Source organism: Hypanus sabinus, chromosome 7 (genome assembly GCF_030144855.1).
Source record: "Hypanus sabinus isolate sHypSab1 chromosome 7, sHypSab1.hap1, whole genome shotgun sequence".
Taxonomy (NCBI): Eukaryota; Metazoa; Chordata; class Chondrichthyes; order Myliobatiformes; family Dasyatidae; genus Hypanus; species Hypanus sabinus.
This window is the reverse complement of record NC_082712.1, coordinates 77,241,120-77,260,975: the sequence shown is the minus strand read 5'-3', so window position 1 is coordinate 77,260,975 and position 19,856 is coordinate 77,241,120. Positions and strand designations below refer to the sequence as shown.

Below are 19,856 nucleotides of genomic sequence, written 5' to 3'. Positions count from 1 at the left end.
AGCAGCACCAATGAAGTTGTCAACATAATGAAGGAAAAGTTGGGGAGCAGTACCAGTATAGATTTGCAGCATAGACTGTTCCACATAATCCACGAAGAGGCAGGCATAGCTGGAGCCTATGCGAATGTCCATGGCTACACCTTTGGTCTGAAGAAAGTGGGAAGAGCTGAAAGAGAAGTTATTAAGTGTGAGTACCGGTTCCACCAACCTGAGGAGTGTGGTGTTGTTGGGGAACTGGTGAGGTCTATTGCCCAGAAAGTAGTGGAGGGCTTTGAGGCCTTCTTGATGGGGAATTTAAGTGTATAAGGATTGGACATCCATGGTGAAAATGAAACGATCGGGACCGGGGAACTGGAAGTTATTGAAGAGGTGGAGGGCATGGGATGTAACCCGGATATAGGTAGGAAGGGACTGAACTATGGGTGACAAAATGGAGTCGAGGTAGGCAGATACAAGTTCGGTGGGACAGGAGCAGGCTGAAACTATAGGCCTACCAGGACAGTCAGGCTTATGGATCTTGGGGAGGAGGTAAAAGCAAGCGGTGTGGGGTGTGGGAATTATGAGTTTTGTGAGGTGTGCCTCAGGGATCTGTACTGGGATTCTTTGTGATTTTTATAAATGTCCTGGATGAAGAAATGGAGGGTTGGGTTAGTAAATTTGCTGATGACACAATGGTTGGGGGTGTTGTGGGTAGTGTGGAGGACTGTCAGAGTTTACAGAAGGATGCAAAACTGGGCTGAGAAGTGGTAGATGGAGTTCAACCCAGATAAGTGTGAGGTGGTCCATTTTGATAGGTCAAATATGATGGCAGAATATAGCATTAATGGCAAGACTCTTGGCAGTGTGGAGGATCAGAGGGATCTCGGGCTCCGAGTCCATAGGACACTCAAAGCTGCTAGGCAGGTTGACTCTGTGGTTTAGAAGGCATACAGTGCATTGGCCTTCATCAACCATGGGATTGAGTTTAAGAGCCGAGAGGTAATATTGCAACTATATAGGACCCTGGTCAGACCCCACTTGGAGTACTGTACTCAATTCTGGTTGCCTCACCAAAGGAAGATGTGGAAACCATAGAAAGGATGCAGAGAAGATTTACAAGGATTTTGGCCTGGATTGGGGAGCATGCCTATTGAGAATAGGTTGAGGGAACTTGGCCTTTTCTCCTTGGAGCAACAGAGGATGAGAGATGACCTGATAGAGGTGTACAAGATAATGAGAGGCATTGATCGTGTGGCTAGTCAGAGGCTTTTCCCAGGGCTGAAATGGCTAACATGAGGGGGCATAGCTTTAAGGTGTTTGGAAGTAGGTACAGAGGAGATGTCAGTGGTGTCTTTTACGCAGAGAATGTTAAGTGAGTGGAATGGGCTGCTGGTAGCGGCAGAGTAAGCGGAAATGATAGGGTCCTTTAAGAGACTCCTGGATGGATACATGGAGCTTATAAAGTTAGAGGGCTATGGGTAAGCCTAGGTGGTTCTAAGTTAGGGACATGTTCAGCACACCTTTGTGGGGCGAAGGGCTTGTATTGTGCTGTAGGTTTTCTATTACTCTATGTTTATTAATAGTCAATGTCTTTATTCCTTCTACCAAAGTGCCTGATCATACACTTCCCTGCACTACATTACATTTGCCACTTAGTTGTCCATTTCACTAATCTGTCCAAGTCCTTCTGCTAACTCCCTGCTTCTTCAAAATTACCTGCCTCTCCACCTAACTTTGTATTGTCTGCAAACCTGGCCAAAACATCATCAATTCTGTCATCCAAATCTTTGACATGTAATATGAAAAGAAGCAGTCCCAACACAGACCCCTGTGGAACACCACTAGTCACGAGCAGCCAACCAGAAAAGGCCCCCTTTATTCCCAGTCTTTGCCTCCTGCCAGTCAGCTAATCATCTTTCAAAGCTGATGATAAATATGAGAAAGTCCACAGATGCTGGAAATCCAAAGCAATACACACAGATTGGTCAGAGAACGCAGCAGGTCAGGCAGAATCCATGAAGATGGATGAACAGTTGACTTTAAAGAGTTTCTCTCTCATTTCTCTGTAGTTCATTTCGCTCCATTAATACTGATGCACCTAGTAGTTGCTTCATGCTTTCAAATTGACTAGAAGTTCCCTAGTGCATAGCCCTCTATTTTTCTATGCTCGATGTACCTATCTAAGAGGCCCTTAAAAGACCTTATTATATCCGCTTCTACCACCCTCACCAGCAGTTCATTCCACATCTCATCCGGTCCTGATGACTTATCTAACTTAATGCTTTTCAAATGCTCCAGCATACCCTCTTTCTTAACGTCTATAAGCACAAGTGTTTCAGTCCGCTGTAAGTCATCCCCACAATTGCCAAGGCCTTTATCCTTGGTGAATACCGAAGCAAAGCATTCATTAAGTACCTACACCAACACTTCTGGCTACATGCATGCTTCCACTCTCACTCCTGATTAGTCCTATTCTCGCATGGATCATCATCTTGTTCTTTACATACTTGTACAATGCTTTGGGGTTTTCCTTAATCCTGCCCACCAAGGCCTTCTCATGGCCCCTTCCAACTCTCCTAATTCCATTCCTAAGCTCCTTCCTAGCAAACTTGTAACTTTCTAGAATCTAAAAGTCCCTAGTTTTTTGAACCTTTTGTAAGCATAACAAGATTGTCTACATCCTTTGTACACCATGGTTTTTTAACCTTACCATCCTTTCCATGCCTCTATCGAACATACCTATGCTGGACGACATGCCACAATTCTGCTGTGCATTTCCCTGAGAACATCTGCTTCCAATTTGTGCTCCCAAGTTCCTGCCAAATAGCATCATATTTTCCCCCTACCCCAATTAAATGTTTTCCCAATTTGTCTGCTCCTATCCCTCTCCAGCACTATGGTGAAGGAGATAGAGTTGCGGTCACTATCTCCAAAAATGCTCTCCCACCAAGAGATCTAACACCTGACCAGGCTCATTTCCCAGTACCAGATCAAGTGCAGCCTCTCCTCTGGTTGGCTTATCTACATATTGTCAGAAAACCTTTCTGAACACACCTAAAAAACTCTACCTCATCAAAACCCCTTGTACTGGGGAGATGCCAATCAATATCAGTAAAGTTAAAATCTCTCATCACAATAAACCTATTATTATTGCACTGTTCCAAAATTAAATCTAAACCCCTTGCACTAAATCAGCCATCACAACAACCTATTATTATTACACCATTCTGGACTCTGCCTTCTTATCTGCTCCCCAATGTCTCTGTTACTATTCGGGGGTGAGTATATAAAAACACACAGTAGAGTTATTGTCCCCTTCCTGTTTCTGACTCTCCACCCACACTGACTCGGTGGAAAATCCCTCCATGATTTCCTCCTTTTCTGCAGCCGTAATACTATCCCTGATTAGCAGTGCCTCTCCCCCATCTCTTTTACCTCCCTCCCTGTCCTTCCCAGTACACTCGGCAGCCATTCCTGCTCCTGAGACATGAAAGTCTCTGTAATGGCCACAATGTCAGAGTTCCACAGATTGATCAACACTCTAAGTTCATTAGCCATGCTTATGATACACACTGCTTTAAAATAGACAGATCTTAAACCACCTGGCTGAGTGCTTCTTTGCTCTTTCATCTGTCTATCCTTCCTCATAAACTTCTTCCAAGATGTCTCTACTTGTGTGCCAACCACCCCATCCTCTGCCTCTTCACTTTGGTTACCACCCCTTTTCAAATCTACCTTAAACCTCCCAGGGTCAGGGTCAGTCAATGTAAGACACGGAAAGAAGTTGAAAGGCAATGCTTAATTTGCAACCTGTCATGTGCCTACTGAAAGGGCATTGTCAGAAACTATCTTTCAAATTTCTTCAAATAATTACAACAGGTTTGTCAGGCAAGACTTCCCCTTGAGGAAACTACACTGACTATAGCCTATCTTATCATGTTCCTCCATGTACCCTGTGACCTCTTCCTTAATAATTGACTCCAACATTTTCGCAACCACTGACATCAGACTAACTGGACTATAGATTCCTTTCTTCTGCCTCTCTCCCTTCTTGAAGAGTGGAATGACACTTGCACTTTTTCAGTCTTCTGGAACTATTCCAGAATCTAGTGATCATAACTAATGCCTCCACAATCTCTTCAGCCACCTCTTTCAGAACACTGGGGAGGACACCATCTTGTCTAGGTGACTTATGTACCTTCAGACTTTTCAGTTTCCCAAGATTCTTCTCTCCATTAATAGTAACTTCACACACTTCATGACCCCTGACAACTGGAACTCTTGAAATCACTAGATCATCCTAGTGAGATACTAGAGGACAGCTAAAATTATTCTGTTGTTTAAAAAAAAAAGGCTCTTAAAGATTAACCAGGAAATTAGACTGGTGAGCCTGACATCAGTAGTGGGAAAGTGATTGTAATGTATTCTAAGGGACTGGATATATGAGTATTTGGATAGAAATGGACTGATTAAGGATAGTCAGCTTGGGTTTGTGCATGCTAGGTCATGTCAACCAAAATTACGGAGTTTTTTTGGGGAACTTATCAGGAAAGTTAATGAAGGCAAGGCAGTGTATGTTGATTACCTTGATGTTAGCAAGGCATTTGATAAGGTACTGCATAGAAGATTAGTCAAGAAGGATCAGTTACTGGCCATTCATGATGAGGTAATAAATTAGATTGGACTTTAGCTTTGTAGAAGCCAGAGTGGTTGTAGATGGTTGACTATCTGACCGGAGGCTTGTGTCTAGTGGTATGCCGCAGGGATTGGTACTGGGTCCATTCTTACTTACCATCCAGATTGTTGGCATAGATGACAATGTGATCAACTGGACCAGCAAATTTGCTGATGACACCAGATTGGGGGTGTAGTGGACAGTGAGGAAGGCTATCATTGCTTGCTGCGAGATCTGGACCAGCTGAAAAAATGGCAAATGGAATTTTATTTATTTATTTTTGCCATACAGTACAGAGTAAGCCCTTCAACTCCTCCCTGCCGTGCCACCCAGCTTATGCCTGTATCCATTTTGAAGTGGCTTTTTCATTCTAACAGAGCAATTTTTCAGCAGCTGTGTGACATCCATAAGATCTTGCACTAGTTGGCCATTCTTGATTGGGGTCCTAGAGCAATTAGAAACCCTCATCGTCTCTATAAGTTTCTAAAATCATGAACAGCTCCAAAACCTTATCAAAAATCCAGGTATCAGCTGATCATCCTTCTTCCAATTTACAGGCTTCAATCAGAGCTTTTAGTTTTGTCTTTTGCACAGAGGCACGAGGAGCCATGTTCCCTGCAGTCAGCACTTCAGTTCAGAATCAACCATTTGAATTTGTTTCAGCTATTGATGAGTCATCCCTTTATAGAATCAGATCTTTGATCAGGGTTTCTTAATGCAGATGCAGTAAACAATCTCACCTTTAAAGTTTGAAATGTTTTCTGCTGTTCTTCATTAAGAATTACAGGATCATCTGAGCACTTATTGTCCTTCAGCAGGTTGATGAGTGGTTGAGCTGTAGTTGATAATCTGCCACGAGCTTGTCAATACATTGAATCAGAATCAGAATCAGGTTTATTATCACTGGCATGTGTCGTGAAAATTTATTAACTTAGCAGCAGCTGTTCAATGCATTACATAATATAGAAAAAAACAAAATAAAATAATAAGTAAATCAATTACAATATACATATATTAAATAGATTAAAAATCATGCAAAAAAGAAAAATATATATTAAAAAGGTCAGATAGAATCCGAGGGTTCAATGTCCATTTAGGAATCTGATGGCAGAGGGGAAGAAGCTGTTCTTGAATCACTGAGTGATTCCGGCTTCTGTACCACCTAACTAATGGTAACAATGAAAAAAGCTGGAGGTGCTTAATGAAAAACGCAGCCTTTCTGAGACACCACTCCTTGAAGATGTCCAGTGTACTTAGTAGGCTACTACCCAAGATGGAGCTGACTATATTTACACCACTCTGCATCTTCTTTCAGACCTGTGCAGTAGCTCCCCATACCAGAAAGTGATGCAGTCTGTCAGAATGATTAGCAATGGTTTCATCTTCAGTTCTGTGTGTCTACACTCCCTTGGTCTTTATTGGAGTGAACTGTGACATTGCTGTCAATCTTGCTGTGTCATCACTGCCATTCTGACTTGAGTTGCCAGGGGCCAGTGCAGGGTTCATGTCATGTCTCTCCTGCAATTCCTCAGAGTTGAACTGGTGTCACTGTCTTGGAGGACTCTTTGATGTAGGCTGTAATCCCTCGGAGTTCAGATGGTGAAACTGTTTAGGGAGACTGTTTAATGTTTCTCTGGGAGGAGCACTAGCAGTATCACCAGCAGGACTTTCCTCTTGAAGTGGCAACTGCACTTTCAATTTGTTTCTAAAACTAAAGCATTTCAATTGAATTAAAAATGTAAGGGATTCTGCAGATGCTAGAGACCCAAAGGTACATACACAAACACAAGTTCCACCAGCATTTTGTGTGTGTGACTTCAATTGAATTACCGTCTTGTTCTTCACATTTTGCTGTCCTATCCTGCTGTTTCTTTAGCTCATCCCAAGTTGGCTGTTTCTTTGTTAGTGATTACTTTTCTCATCCCATTAACTCTTTCACTCACTCACAGTTGATCAAACCAAACACAGTCTTATCTCTAAATCAGTAGAGCCATTTTCCAGACAGTGCATGCCTTGTCTGAATAAACTTACCATTTTTGGTATTTTTCATCAAGACTTTTTCATTAACCTCATCCAGTTTAAATGTTTTATCCAGGTAAAAGTTTTCACGTTTCACAACTTTGTTTTGATCCGATCTTAATTCATTTGTACTTTTTATTAAGTTTGACTGTAATCTCAAAATTTTAAACTTGCAGTTGAAGTTCTAACATTTTGTTCTGCAACCCAAATTTAATGTATTCCCACTAGCATGGAAATACATTAGTCTCTATTGGTTTGCATATTTAATCAGTGTTTTACCAGAATTTGTTTCTTTTTTTACAGATGTTTTTTAAACAATCACACAGTAGTCCTCAATCCCGGTTTCCATTTTATGATGTAAAAGCCAGAACTAGAACAATAAGACCATATAGGAGCAGAATTAGGCCATTTGACCCATGGAGTCTGCTCCACCATTTCATTACGGCTGATCTCCCTGTAACCCTTCATGCCTTGACTGATAAAGAATCTTATGAAACTCTGCGTTAAAAACCTGATACCCAAAAACTTGGTCCCACAACCCCCTGTGGCAATCGATACAACTTTAAGGAAGGCAACACAGTGAATGTATTTCATTTTGAGCTTGAAGAGATTTCGTATGTCAGTGAAACACACGGAAATTTCTACAGATATATGGTGGAGAGCATTCTAAATGGTTGCATCACAGTCTGGTATGGCATGGGGGCTACAGGATCAAAGTAAGCTGCAGAGAGTTATAAAATTTTTATAACTTTTATAAATTTATAAAAAATTTTTGTAACTTTATTGAACAAACACATATCTACAAATAACCATCGGCTATCAGTCCATAGTTCACTGCACAATAGTAAATACCCATATTAACAATACCAGGGGTAGAAGAGAGTAGAAGCAAGTGAAAGAAAAAACAAAGATCATATACATACAATTGCATACAAACACAAACATACACATGAGCTACATACTTTACATCACCCCTCAATATAGATTTACATCAGCCAGTATTTAAAATAAAATCACAGTTCTCAGTAAATCAACCCAAGTTCTACATTTTACCAGGCTCCTGTATGGACCTTTCACTGTGCCAGGTACAGAATAACAGAGTTCCATCTTTCCAAGTAAGAGTCAATTTTCAGTTGTAAACTTGCAGTGATATTTTCCATACAGTCACTTCTTTCAGACTCTGTATCCATTGTTCCAAAATGGGTAGGTGAGATTTAAGCCAGTTATCATTTTATAAATAATCAGAATCAAGACTCTTAACATGTATAGTTTAGTCTTCTCTAATGCAGATTGCAGGTGCCTAAAATTAAATGACATGATTCAAAGGGTACACTTATATTTAAAATCCTTCTTTATTTCCTCAGTGACCTTATACCAAAATTCCTTTAATTTGGGACAGCCCCAGAATGTTTGTGCAATATCTCCCACTAGGCCACAGCCTCTCCAGCAAAGTCTGCTGTTTTATTCTATGTATGTTATTACTAACAGGGTTTTAAAGTACCTCATCCTTATTTTCCAAGCAAATTCCCTCCAACTGGGATTATTCAAGCATTTCTGCCATGACTTCCAAGACCTCTCCCACTCTTCCTCTTCTATTATGGTATTTACCTCCAATTCCCACTTACATTTAACATCTAACGTGTTATCCATTGTATCCAGGTGTACTTTCTTATATGTACAAGATACAATTTTTTGGGATTGCATCCTACCCATGATAATCTCTATCCAAAATTTTTCCAAGTTATTTGGCTGTATTTTAAGATTGTTTCATTCTTTGTGTGATATAAGGTAATGTCTAATTTGGAGGAATCTATAAAAGTAATTTGATACAAAGCTGAATTCAGTTTGGAGTTGGGAGAAAGATTTGAGCGCCTCACCATCAAAAATTGGGTCCACAAGAACCAGGCCTCTTTGCGCCCACCTGTTAAAACCAGAATCCAGTCTTGCTAGAATAAAATCTGAAATGAATGCAATTCTGGTTGCCCTTGATATAGTCCTTGGAAGATCTAATTTTTTCCTAATTCTATTCCATACTTTCAATGTATAGTTAACACATTCATTCTGAGTCTCAACATTCTTCCACATGTTTGGATTTTAAAAGGGAAGAGCTGCTAAAGATAACTTACCAATTGAATTTTGCTCTATATGAACCCATCTTGAATCCTCGTCTTCTCTGAACCATGACACAATTGCTGTTAATTGGGTAGCCCAATAATAGGTCTTTAAATGAGGTAAAGCTAAACCTCCCTGTTTTTTATTTGAGTTTAACACTTTTAGTCTCACCCTGGACCTCTTTTTCTGCCATATAAATCTACTGATGAGTCTATCCAACATTCTAAAAGTAGATATAGGAACTATTATGGGTAGAGCACGAAAAAGAAAAAGAAACCTGGGCAAAATATTCATCCTTATCACTTCTACTCTACCTATCAGTGATAAAAGAAGCATCTCCCAATGTTCAAGATCACTCCTCACTGGGCTGATAAGTTTAACATAATTAACTGCAAAGAGCTGAGAGGAACTATGAAGTAAACTAACCCCTAAATATCTAAAGCCCTGTTTTGGCCGTGAAAAGTCTTTTCATCATCCAGCTGGCTTGACCAGGTCCCTGTAATCATCATAGCTTCAGATTTTGCTTCATTAACTTCGTATCCAGCGACTTCTCCATAGCTTCTCAAACATTGCATAAGTGGGGGAGCTGATGAAAGAGGATTCTTTATAAAGAGAAGAATGTCATCTGCAGATAAAGCTATCTTATGGGTTATACCTCCTTTATCTGTTATACCCTCGATTTGTTCATTTTGTTTTATTAACTCAGCCAGTGGTTGGGGATAGGGGACTCCCGTCTGGTTCCCCTTTTGAGCCTGAAAAAATTGGAACAGTATCCATTCACTCTAACCCTGGAAATTGGATCTTTATTCAGAGTCTTCATCCAACTTCAAAATGGTGCATTAAAACCCATTTTTTTCTACGGTATAGTCTAAGTATATCCAATCCACCCTATCAAATGCCTTCTCGGCATCTAAACTAAGAAGCATTGAAGGGTGGATGGATGTCTGTGCTAAAGACTGGATATTTAAAGCTCTTATAACATTATTTGCTCCCTGATGGCCTGGAATAAATCCAGTCTGATCTGGATTAATCAATTTTCCTATGTATTTCTGTAGTCTCTTTGCTAAAATAGAACAAAGAATCTTCACATCAGTACCAAGCAGGCTGATTGGTCTATATGAACTATATACTATAGGGTCCTTTCCATTCTTGTGAATTACTGATATGATTGCCTCAGACTAGCTCTCTGGGGGAGGGGGGGTTATTTCATACAGAACTTAAATAAAAACTTTACATAAAACCGGAGTAAGTTCTGTTGTAAATATCTTATAGAACTCACCCGGAAATCCATCCGTATCTGGAGATTATTATTTTTTAATGTTTTAATAATGTCTTTTATTTCTAGTTCTGAGATTGGTTGTCAGTGAAACAATCTCACTTTCTGAAAGTTTATTTATACAGACGTCTCTGAAAATTTTGTCCAGCTTGCCTTTATTTTATGGTGGATCCAAAGAATCATACAGATCTTTGTAGAAGGCCCTAAATGCCTCTGCTACATCGTTTGGGTTCGATACCTCAGAGAAAGTTAAAGGATGTTTAATTTTTGGTACAACTCTGTTAGATTGTGCCTTTCTCAACTGAAATGCTAACAGACAGCTGGCCTCGTTCCCCATCTCATAATACTTTTGATTTGTGTATGTAAGTGCTCCTTCCACTTGAAATGTGAGCAACTCATTCAAGGCATCCCTACACTTTTGTAGGTTTTCCAATCACCCTTATTCAGTGTTAATTTGTGCCTTTGTTTTAATCTTTTTATTTCACTTTGTAATTGATTATATTTTTTGTTTTGGTATTTTTTCATTGGAATAGCCAAATCAATACATTTTCCCCAATCACAGCTTTTGCACCTTCCCACAGCATTGAGGGGGAAACCTACCCATTGTCATTTGTCATAAAATATTCGCTAATGTATTATTTTAGTTGATTATAGGAAGAGGGGTCTAACAATGTGGAAACATTGAGCCTCCAATATTTGAAGTGGCGCTCAGAGCCTACGTTCAGTACAAGTCTAACAGGAGCATGATCTGACAATGTAATGGGTTCAATAACACTTTCCTTCACCTGATGTAGATTCTTCTTTGGGATGCTAATAAGGTAAATTCTTGAATAACAGCCATGGGTTCTTGATATATGACTAAAATCCCTGGCACCTGGATTCAATGCTCTCCAGCCATCAACTAGTTCAAGCTCATCCAACTTAATTTTTACTGCTTTAGACTTCTTGCTCAGGGATTCCCCAATCCCAGGTAATTTATCCAAACTCCTATTAAGAATACAATTAAAGTCTCCTCCAATTACAACAGTACCTCTAGCTTCCCTGGTAAGTAATAAAGTTACTTCTTTGAAAAAGGTGGGGTTATCTTCATTTGGTGCATAGATGCTCATGATGGTAAACTCTTCACCTCCCATTGAGCCCAAAGCTAACACATATCTACCCTGCTCGTCTTTAACCTCTTTTTCCACCACAAAATAAACTGATTTGTTAATTAATATTGCAACTCCTCTCTTTCTACTATTAGGGCAATATGAATAATAGACTTGATCTCTGTTTAATTTTTTTGTGTTCTATGTTTCCTAAATGTGTTTCTTGTAATAGAGCAATTAAGTTTTTTCAACTGAGCCAACAGTGCCAGTGAAAGTGTTTACAAGCATTGCCTCCCTCTGCCAAATGGCAACAACACTGTCAACATTTTTATGAGAATTCAGCAAGTGCCCACAAGTAATAAGCTCATTGTCAACAGGCAGTATGTCAACAGACAAAATCGACCTTTTCATTCTGTCGAACAACTGCCAAATGGGGTTGTCATTTGTTGCAACAGCCCACACCCCCCCCAGCTTTGTTTCCCTGCTCCTCATGCTCTTACCCCTACCACTGCCTGAGCCCCAACATTTGCCCTGTGCTGACCATCTCTTGTTTCTGACCTGCTCCACTGAACATCCAACTTGTCATCCACATTCAGATTTCAGACTTTGTAGGACAGTGACGTATTTTAACAACCCAGCGTGGGACATGCAGACCTTCAGAAGCAGTGAAAATGACCCATAACCTTGACATGAACAGGGAATAAGGAGGTTAACTTCCAATGTCATTTATCCTTGGCTGAGAGATTTGAGGGTCAAAAATCATGTCAAACATAACTGCAATCAGCTCGTCTTCTTCAGTTTGCAGAAAGTCATGCAGGAAATGCAAACCACTTCACCCACTGATTGTAACCCATCACCACAAGGAGAGCGAGTGGTGAACACAGGAATGGATTTAAAGGAACTTTTGTGGAATAGAAACACTGACAGAGACCACCTGTGCAGAGTTGACTCCATACTGTACACTGGATGTGTTGAAAATCCAGTAGGTACCTAAGACAGAGTTTAAAATAGAACTGATTTATTTCTCACTGATCCAGAATACTAAACTCCAGTCCCATAAAAGGTGAGTGTCACTAGAAGAAACTACTCTCCTGCCCAGTGACCAGGGTGCAGCACTGGGTATGATGAGCAGCATCAATAATTGCAGAGGTCAACAATAAGTCACTTTTGAACTTGCCTCTAGTCACCATTTGTAATGATTAAATATCCAGCACGTGGCTTATGTAAACATTTTCCCCAGTGTGAAGTCAGTAATGCACCATAATTGTGGATGACTCAATGAATCCCTCCCATCTTCAGAACTTATCCCAATGTAAATTCGCTGTTATGTCTCCAAGTGGACTGATTGAGTGAATCCCTTCCTATATTCAGAGCAGTTGAACAGCCTCTCCTCATTGTGAACTCGCTGATGTTCCTTCAGATGAGATGACTGAGTGAATCTCTTCCCACAGTCTGAGCAGGTGATTGGCTTCTCCCCAGTGTGAACTGATTGGTGTGCCTGTAGTTTGAATCACTGAGTGAATTCCTTCCTATACAAAACAGCTGAACAGCCTCTCCCCAGTGTGCACTCACTGGTGTGTCCACAGGTGGGATAACTAGGTGAATCCCTTCTCACATTCAGAGCAAATGTTCCCAGTGTGAACTGACTGGTTTGGCTGTAGGATGCAGAACTCAATGAATCCCTTCCCACAAAGAATAGGTGAATGGCTTCTCCCCAATTTGAACTTACTGGTGTGCCTCTAAGTTGCATTAACTGAGTGAATCCCTTCTCACACAGAACACTGAATGGTTTGTCCCCAGTGTGAAATTGCTAGTGAGTCGGCAGGTGCTATGACTGAGTGAATCCTTTCCAACATTCAGAGCAAGTGGATGGCTTATTTCCAGTGTGAACTTGCTGATATTCCTTCAATTGAGATGACCCAGTGTATCTCTTCCCACAGTCTGAGCAGTTGAACGGCCTCTTGTGTGTGAACTCGCTCATGTACTTGGTACTTCCAAGTGAATTCTTTCCCAGAATCTCAGCAGGTGAACGGCCTCTCCCCAGTGTGAACCTGCTGATGTTCCTTTAGTTGAGATGACCAAGTGTATCATTTCCCATAGTAGGAGCTGGTGAATGGCCTCTCTCCAGAGTGAACTTGCTGATGAACTTCCAACTCTGATGACCGAGTGAATTTCTCTCCACATTCAGAGCAGGTGAACGGTTTCTCCCCAATGTGAACTCGCTGATGTTTGTTCAAGTGCCATGACTGAGTGAATCCCTTCCCACATACAGAGCAGGTGAACGGCCTCTCCCCAGTGTGAACTCGGTAATGTGACACAAGTTTGGATGACTGTGTGAATCCCTTTCCACATTCAGAGCAAGTGAATGGTTTCTCTCCAGTGTGAACTCGCTGGTGTCTTTGTAACGTGGATGAGTCTGTGAATGCCTTCCCACAGTCTAAGCAGGTGAATGGTTTCTCCCCCGTGTGAACTCGCTGGTGTCTCTGTAGCGCGGATGTATCTGTGAATGCCTTCCCACAGTCTGAGCAGCTGAAGGGTTTTTCCCCAGTGTGAACTTGCTGGTGTCTCTCTAGCTTGGATGAATCTGCGAATGCCTTCCCACATTCAGAGCAGGAGAATGGCCTCTCCCCAGTGTGAACTCGATAATGTGACACAAGGTTAGATTTCTGAGGGAATCCCTTCCCACATTCACTGCAGGTGAATGACCACTCCGCAGTGTGAACTTGCTGGTGTCTCTGTAGTGTGGATGAGTGCGTGAATGCCTTCCCACAGTCTGAGCAGATGTACGGCTTCTCCCCAGTGTGAATTCGGTAATGTGACACAAGGTTAGATTTCTGAGTGAATCTCTTCCCACAGTCTGAGCAGGTGAAAGACCTCTCCCCAGTGTGAACCAACTGGTGTTTCTGCAGGTTCGACGAATGAGTGAAGTTCTTCCCACAGTCTGAACAAGTGAACGGTTTCTCTCCAGTGTGAACTCGCCGATGTTCATTCAGGTGCCATGACTGAGTGAATCCCTTCCCACATTCAGAACAGGTGAAAGGCCTCTCCCCAGTGTGAATTTGCTGGTGCCTCTGCAGTGTGAAAGCGTGTGTGAATGCCTTCCCACAGTCTGAGCAAGTCAACGGCCTCTCCCCAGTGTGAACTCGGTAATGAGACACAAGGTTGGATTTCTGAGTGAATCCTTTCCCACATTCAGAGCAGGTGAATGGTTTCTCACCAGTGTGAACTCGCTGGTGTGCCTGCAGTTTGGATTTCTGAGTGAATGCCTTCCCACAGTCTGAGCAGGTGAACAACATCCCTTTCCACACACTGAAAAAGGCAAACAACCTCCCTCACGTATGAACCCACTAGTATACCAGTACATGTAAAGACTGAGTGTATCCCTTCTAATGAGTATGAACTCACTCGTGTGTCAGCTATTCAGAGGACCGAGTGAAGCTCTTCCCACACACAGAACAGTTGAGCGATCTCTCTCCCTGGTGAACTCAGTGGTGTGTCCACGATGGGATGAGTGACTGAATCTCTTCCCACGGTCTGAGCAGGTCAACGTTCTCTCACTGGTGAATTTTCTGATATATCTTCAGCATTGATTGCAGAGTGAATTGCTTCCCGTGGTCAGAACATGTGGCGCATCTCACTACAGTGTGAGTTGCTGATGTATCTTCAGGCTGGATGACTGAGTAGATCCCCTCTCACACACAGAGCAGGTGAAAGGTCTTTTTCCCACTGTGGACTCACTAAGGTGTCTGCAGGTAAACTGTGAGTAAATCCCTTCCTACACTGAGAGAAGGAGAATGATATTTCATTGCGATCAATTCTCTGGCAATTCAGAAAGTCAGCTGTCAGGCGTTTTGAATCCCTTGCATAATCAATGTGTCAATGCAGTTGAAAACTGATCTCCAGTGAATAAATCCTGAAACACCCTAGTTCCAGTGGGTTACACTGAGTTACAACAGAGAAGTTCATTTCAGACACAAAGTATGTTTCCAGCTGGGATGAGACACATCTTCATCTTGGTGTTCCCAAGAAAATATCTGGTCACTCCTTAAATATCTGGACAGAGACAGCAAAACAGGCGTGGTGTTGTGTTTGAGGTTCCCAAACTCAAATTTTCTGCCGATTCTAACCTGTAAAAATATTTGCAAAACACATCAATGGGTGAAGGAGAATATTTCAGGTGAGATTTAGTCTGTGTTGAGCTCTGACATCACATTATTATGAAGTTCAATTCAAGCTGGAGGAATTCCCCATCTTCTAACTCAGGCATCCTGACTGACCATCTGATTGTATCCCTGTCCATATCAGAATGGGCCATTTCTGCCCTTCATCAAACTGTGACTTGGCTCAGTTTTGTCTTTCTCCACTGGTATTATCTCAAGTCTGGTCATGTCCCACAGTGCTACAAAGAGCACTGGATATTACATATCCGATCATAGAGATTTTCTAAATAGTCTGATCCCCTCCCCCTAGTTGATTGGCAGTGGTGAATATCACAATGGCAATGACAATGAAAATGGTGTAGAGGGCAGTAGTCTTTCTCAACCGAGTGTGGCAATTTTGTGATGTGCAAGCTACAGGTCAATTGTTGCCCAGGACAAAGGCATAATATCATTTATGTACCCAGAGAGAATGGTAGAAAACAAGATCTCACATATAGAAAGGTACAGAAAAATCAAAGATAGAAATAAAAAGTGATTGTCTCAAGAACCAGATCATTCAGGAGGCTGAGGGGTGATAGAGAAGACATATGGATTCTGCGGACAAGAATGCGATTCTTAGATGGTGCGTTGCCTCCCAGGTGCCACAGTCCAGGACACCTTGCATTGAGTCCTCAGCATTCTTTTAGGTGAAAGGGTGAACACCGAGAGGTCGTGATCCAAGTAGGTACCAATGACATAGGTAGGAGAGTAATGAGGTTCTGCAAAGTGAGTTCAGAGAATTAATTCTCAGTTAAAGGTCAAGACTCCACGATTCTGATCTCAGGATTGCTGGCCATGCGACATGCTAGTGAGGCAAGAAGTAGGAAATTATAGAGTTTAATATGTAGTGAAGGAGTTTGTGTTGGAGGAAGGGCATAAGATTTTTGGAGCATAGGACTCTCTTTCAGGGAAGGTGGGACCTGTACAAGAGAGATGATTTGCACTTGAACTGGAGGGGGACTAATATCCTAGAGGGAAGGTTTGTTAATGCTGCACAGTGAGGTTTAAATTAGCATTGCAGGGCGTGGCAACCAGAGTGTCAGAAGTTAGTGGAGACAGATGTTGTTAATGCCTCTGACAAAGTCAGGAACAAACAGGTAGAGCACGGTGTGACTAACATCCTGAGCAGTGTAAGAAGTATCGTAGGAAAAGTAGATGAGCTCAGGCATGTTTCAAGACCTAGAATTATGATGTTGTCAGTAATGAGAATTGATTGCAGGAGAGGCAGGACTGGCAGCTCAATATCCAAGAGTTCTGTTGTTTTCAACATGATAACAGCGGGAGTGATAGCGATACAAGTCAGGGAAACTGTCATGGCAGTGTTCAGTCAGGTCAGCTGGAGAACTCAACCAGTGAGACATTATGGGTGGAACTGAGAAATAAGAAAGTATGACCATGAGGCTATATTACAGACCATACACCAGTCTGAGAGATTTAGAGGAACAAATTTGCAGAGAGGTTGCAGACTGTAGGAAGGAACTTAAGATTGTTATCGTCCATGATGTCAACTTTCCACATATTTACTGGGACTTCCATAATATAAATGGAGTAGATAGGATAGAGTTTGTCAAATGTGTTCAGGTAAGTTTTACTAATCAGCACATAGAATCTAAATGACAGAGTGTGTGATACTGGATCTGTTATTAGGGAATGAGAAAGGGCAGGTGGCAGAAATTTGTGTCGGTGAACACTTTTCATCTAATGATCATAATGCCTTTAGTTTCATAGTAAATATGCAAAAAGCTAGGTGTGTTTGGCAGGTTGAGTCTAAATTGGAGAAAGGCCAATATGAATGGTATGAAAACGGAGATAGCAAATGTGGATTGGGACAGGTTGTTTCTGGGAACAGAAAGGAGGTTCATTGCTGGGAGGCACAAATGAGGTGTTTATGGAGGATAACAAATGCAAGAGAACACTTAGGAAAGAAATCAGGAGGGCCAAAAGAAGTCATGGGGAAGAGTATCCAAAGGGATTCTACAGATATGTTACAAGCAAAATGATTGCAAAGGATGAAATTGGTTCTCTGAAAAACCAGAATAGCAATCCATGTGTGAACCAAAAGAGCTGGAGGAGATCTTACGTCATTTTTTTTTGCATCTGTATTTACTCAGGAGATGGTCACAAAGTCTATATCAATATCTGAGAGAAGTTTGGATAAGTACATGGATAGTAAGGGCATGGAGAGCTTTGGTCCTTGTGCAGGTCGATGAGAGTGAGCAGTTTAAATGATTCTTGCGGACTAGATGGGCCGAAGAGACTGGTAGTGTGCTGTACTTTCTCTGACTCTGAAGGAAGGAAGGATTTTATTCTTCCCCCCCCCCCACCCCAGGTGTCATTAGTTGATATTTTCATTTAACTGGAAGGTAGACTCTTCATCTGAGATTAAGTTGCAACTATATTTTAGTTTATGGTTCCTAATCCTTGGATTTACATAGCTGCAGCTCGATAATAGATGGGAGAACCATCCGCTTCCATTTGCTACACCTCCACTTCATAAGGACACCGACAGCTGGACAAAATAATTGCAGTGCCACCCATGGCTGCCTCTTTACCCAGAAACCCTCACGATCGAGATCTCGGTCTATTCATCACAGTCCTAGCAATGCGCATGCGCCATAGACAGCGCCGTCACTTTGGCTCCTCAACCGAAGCTGCCGGAGTCCCGGATACGGATCGTGCGGCTGAGAGAGGAAAAGGATCGGGACTGTCCCGGGGTGAAGCGCCACAGTGTGTCCGAAACTCACAGAAATTGTCCCTCAGTCGCGGTGTGGACGCCGATGCCGCCGAAATAGCCGCCCGGAACCCAGTTCGTACCTGCTCTCGGTCCTCCTGAGGGTCTTGTTCAATCAGCGCATGTGCGATTTCGAGAAAGATCTGCGACCCTCACGCCTGCGCATTTGAAGCGCTGAGGAGTCTGGGTAACTGAGGTGACTGTGTACATGTCTGCAACCTCTGGTTACCCTATGCCATAAGGTTCAAAAACCAGTTAGGAACACTCTGAGGGGACTTTAACTCAATATCAACAGGCATTCAGTGTGTCAGATGTCAGAAGTCGAACCCACTTACAAATACAAATAGAACACACACAAGATTTTGCAGATAGATGCTGAAAATTAGAGCCACACACAGAAATTTCTGGGGGAGCTCAGCAGGACAGGCAGAATCTAAGCAGAGGAATTATCTGTCTCGGCATGGTGAGGGGTCTCAGATCCAAATGCCAACTGTTTATTCCTCTCCATAGATGCTGCTTGACCCACTGTTTCTCCAGCATTTTGCAGAAATAAACATTTTTTCAATCAATCAATCAGTTTCCAAATGTTGCTAATCTTTTATTGATAGCTACATACTCCTGCTGATTCCCTGTTTGAACAACCCTTTGAAATCACTGAAAATAACCAAACATGTTGAAAAGAGCACAGAAGTTTAACTGCCTGTGACATTCTTCTTTGGCCCAGAGCCCTGAAGAATGAGGAATGTTGGGGACAAAACCACAGTGAGCCCATCATCTACTTCAGTCTGTAGAAAATCATGCAGGAAATTCAAGGGAAACCTCACCCACAGTGGTGACCAGTTGCAAGCTGTTATGAGATGAATAACAGAGGTGGATTTAAAGGTACTGATATTGAGAGAAATGATTAAATTAAAGACGGTACTTAAGGAGTCCATTTAGAATGTGCTGACACAGAAAGAGCGTGCAAAGCAACTTGCAGGGCAACGTATAAACCAATTTGCAAAATGAGGATGAAACAATAGCTTGCTGATTAAAGAAGCGATACGGGTAACGGGAAGACATGCTTAACGGTTGAACAATAACGGTCAAAATGCGCTGAGGCTGATAAGTGGGCCAAAGGGTAATCACATTTGTAATTTTGTAATAAGATTAAGGAAGAATGTCTGCACCTCACATGGGTGCAACTCACAAAGTCGTAAACAAGTAGGGTATAAAAAAACTGTGCAAAGTGTAATTCGGCACTCAATCTAGCAGGAGCTGGTTGGGTCCGACTCTGCAGACTCGAAAAATAAAGTTTACCGTTCTGCAAATTGCTGAGACTCAGTGTGTTTCTGACAACGTGGGGGCTCGTCCGGGATCCACACTCCGGCCGCGGTGGACACGAGGAAGGACATCGGAGACGGTGCACCCCGCCGAGTTTGGCGGTCCCTGACTCCTTGCTCGTCGCTCCGGCGCGGCTTGAGCGAGTGATATCCGGACAGCGCAGAGCGGTAAACGGGGAGAAGGGGACAGTACCTGGTACTGGAAGTCCCCAGGACGCACCGGTAAGTGCCTACTATTATAGTAGAAGGGTGCGGGAATAAGTAAGGACGGAGAAGACCGGGATAGCTACCCGGGGGTCCTCCTGATAAAAGTCCTTGTGACGCACCGGGTAAAGTGCCTACTGTTGCAGTAGAAGGGTGCGGGATTAAGTAAGAGCGGAATAAGATGGGAGGGGGTGGCTCTAAAAAGAAAGAGGAAACGGAAAGACCGGGACCATACCCGGGGGTTCCTCCTG

At 42.3% G+C, this 19,856-nt stretch overlaps 2 protein-coding genes across 3 annotated transcripts in view; both read right to left on the bottom strand.

The window, feature by feature from the left end:
* Positions 1-13,130, bottom strand: part of LOC132397480 (zinc finger protein 484-like) — a 38,451-nt gene extending 25,321 nt beyond the window's left edge. Inside the window, exon 1 of the mRNA XM_059976310.1 lies at positions 13,004-13,130. Coding sequence (XP_059832293.1) covers positions 13,004-13,130 — 127 coding nt within the window. The remainder of the gene's footprint in view (positions 1-13,003) is intronic.
* LOC132396884 (zinc finger protein 229-like) lies at positions 5,450-18,407 on the bottom strand. Of its 2 annotated transcripts, none has more exons than XM_059974919.1 (2): positions 18,093-18,407; positions 5,450-15,276 (listed from the first exon to the last, which is right to left on the bottom strand). In XM_059974919.1, exon 2 carries the CDS (start codon positions 14,443-14,445, stop codon positions 13,237-13,239), a length of 1,209 nt encoding a protein of 402 aa, XP_059830902.1. In that variant the 5' UTR covers positions 14,446-15,276; positions 18,093-18,407; the 3' UTR covers positions 5,450-13,236. The 2 variants fall into 2 exon arrangements, with proteins under 2 accessions (XP_059830902.1, XP_059830904.1); XM_059974921.1 differs by having other exon boundaries at positions 18,163-18,407.
* Positions 18,408-19,856: the final 1,449 nt, after the last annotated feature.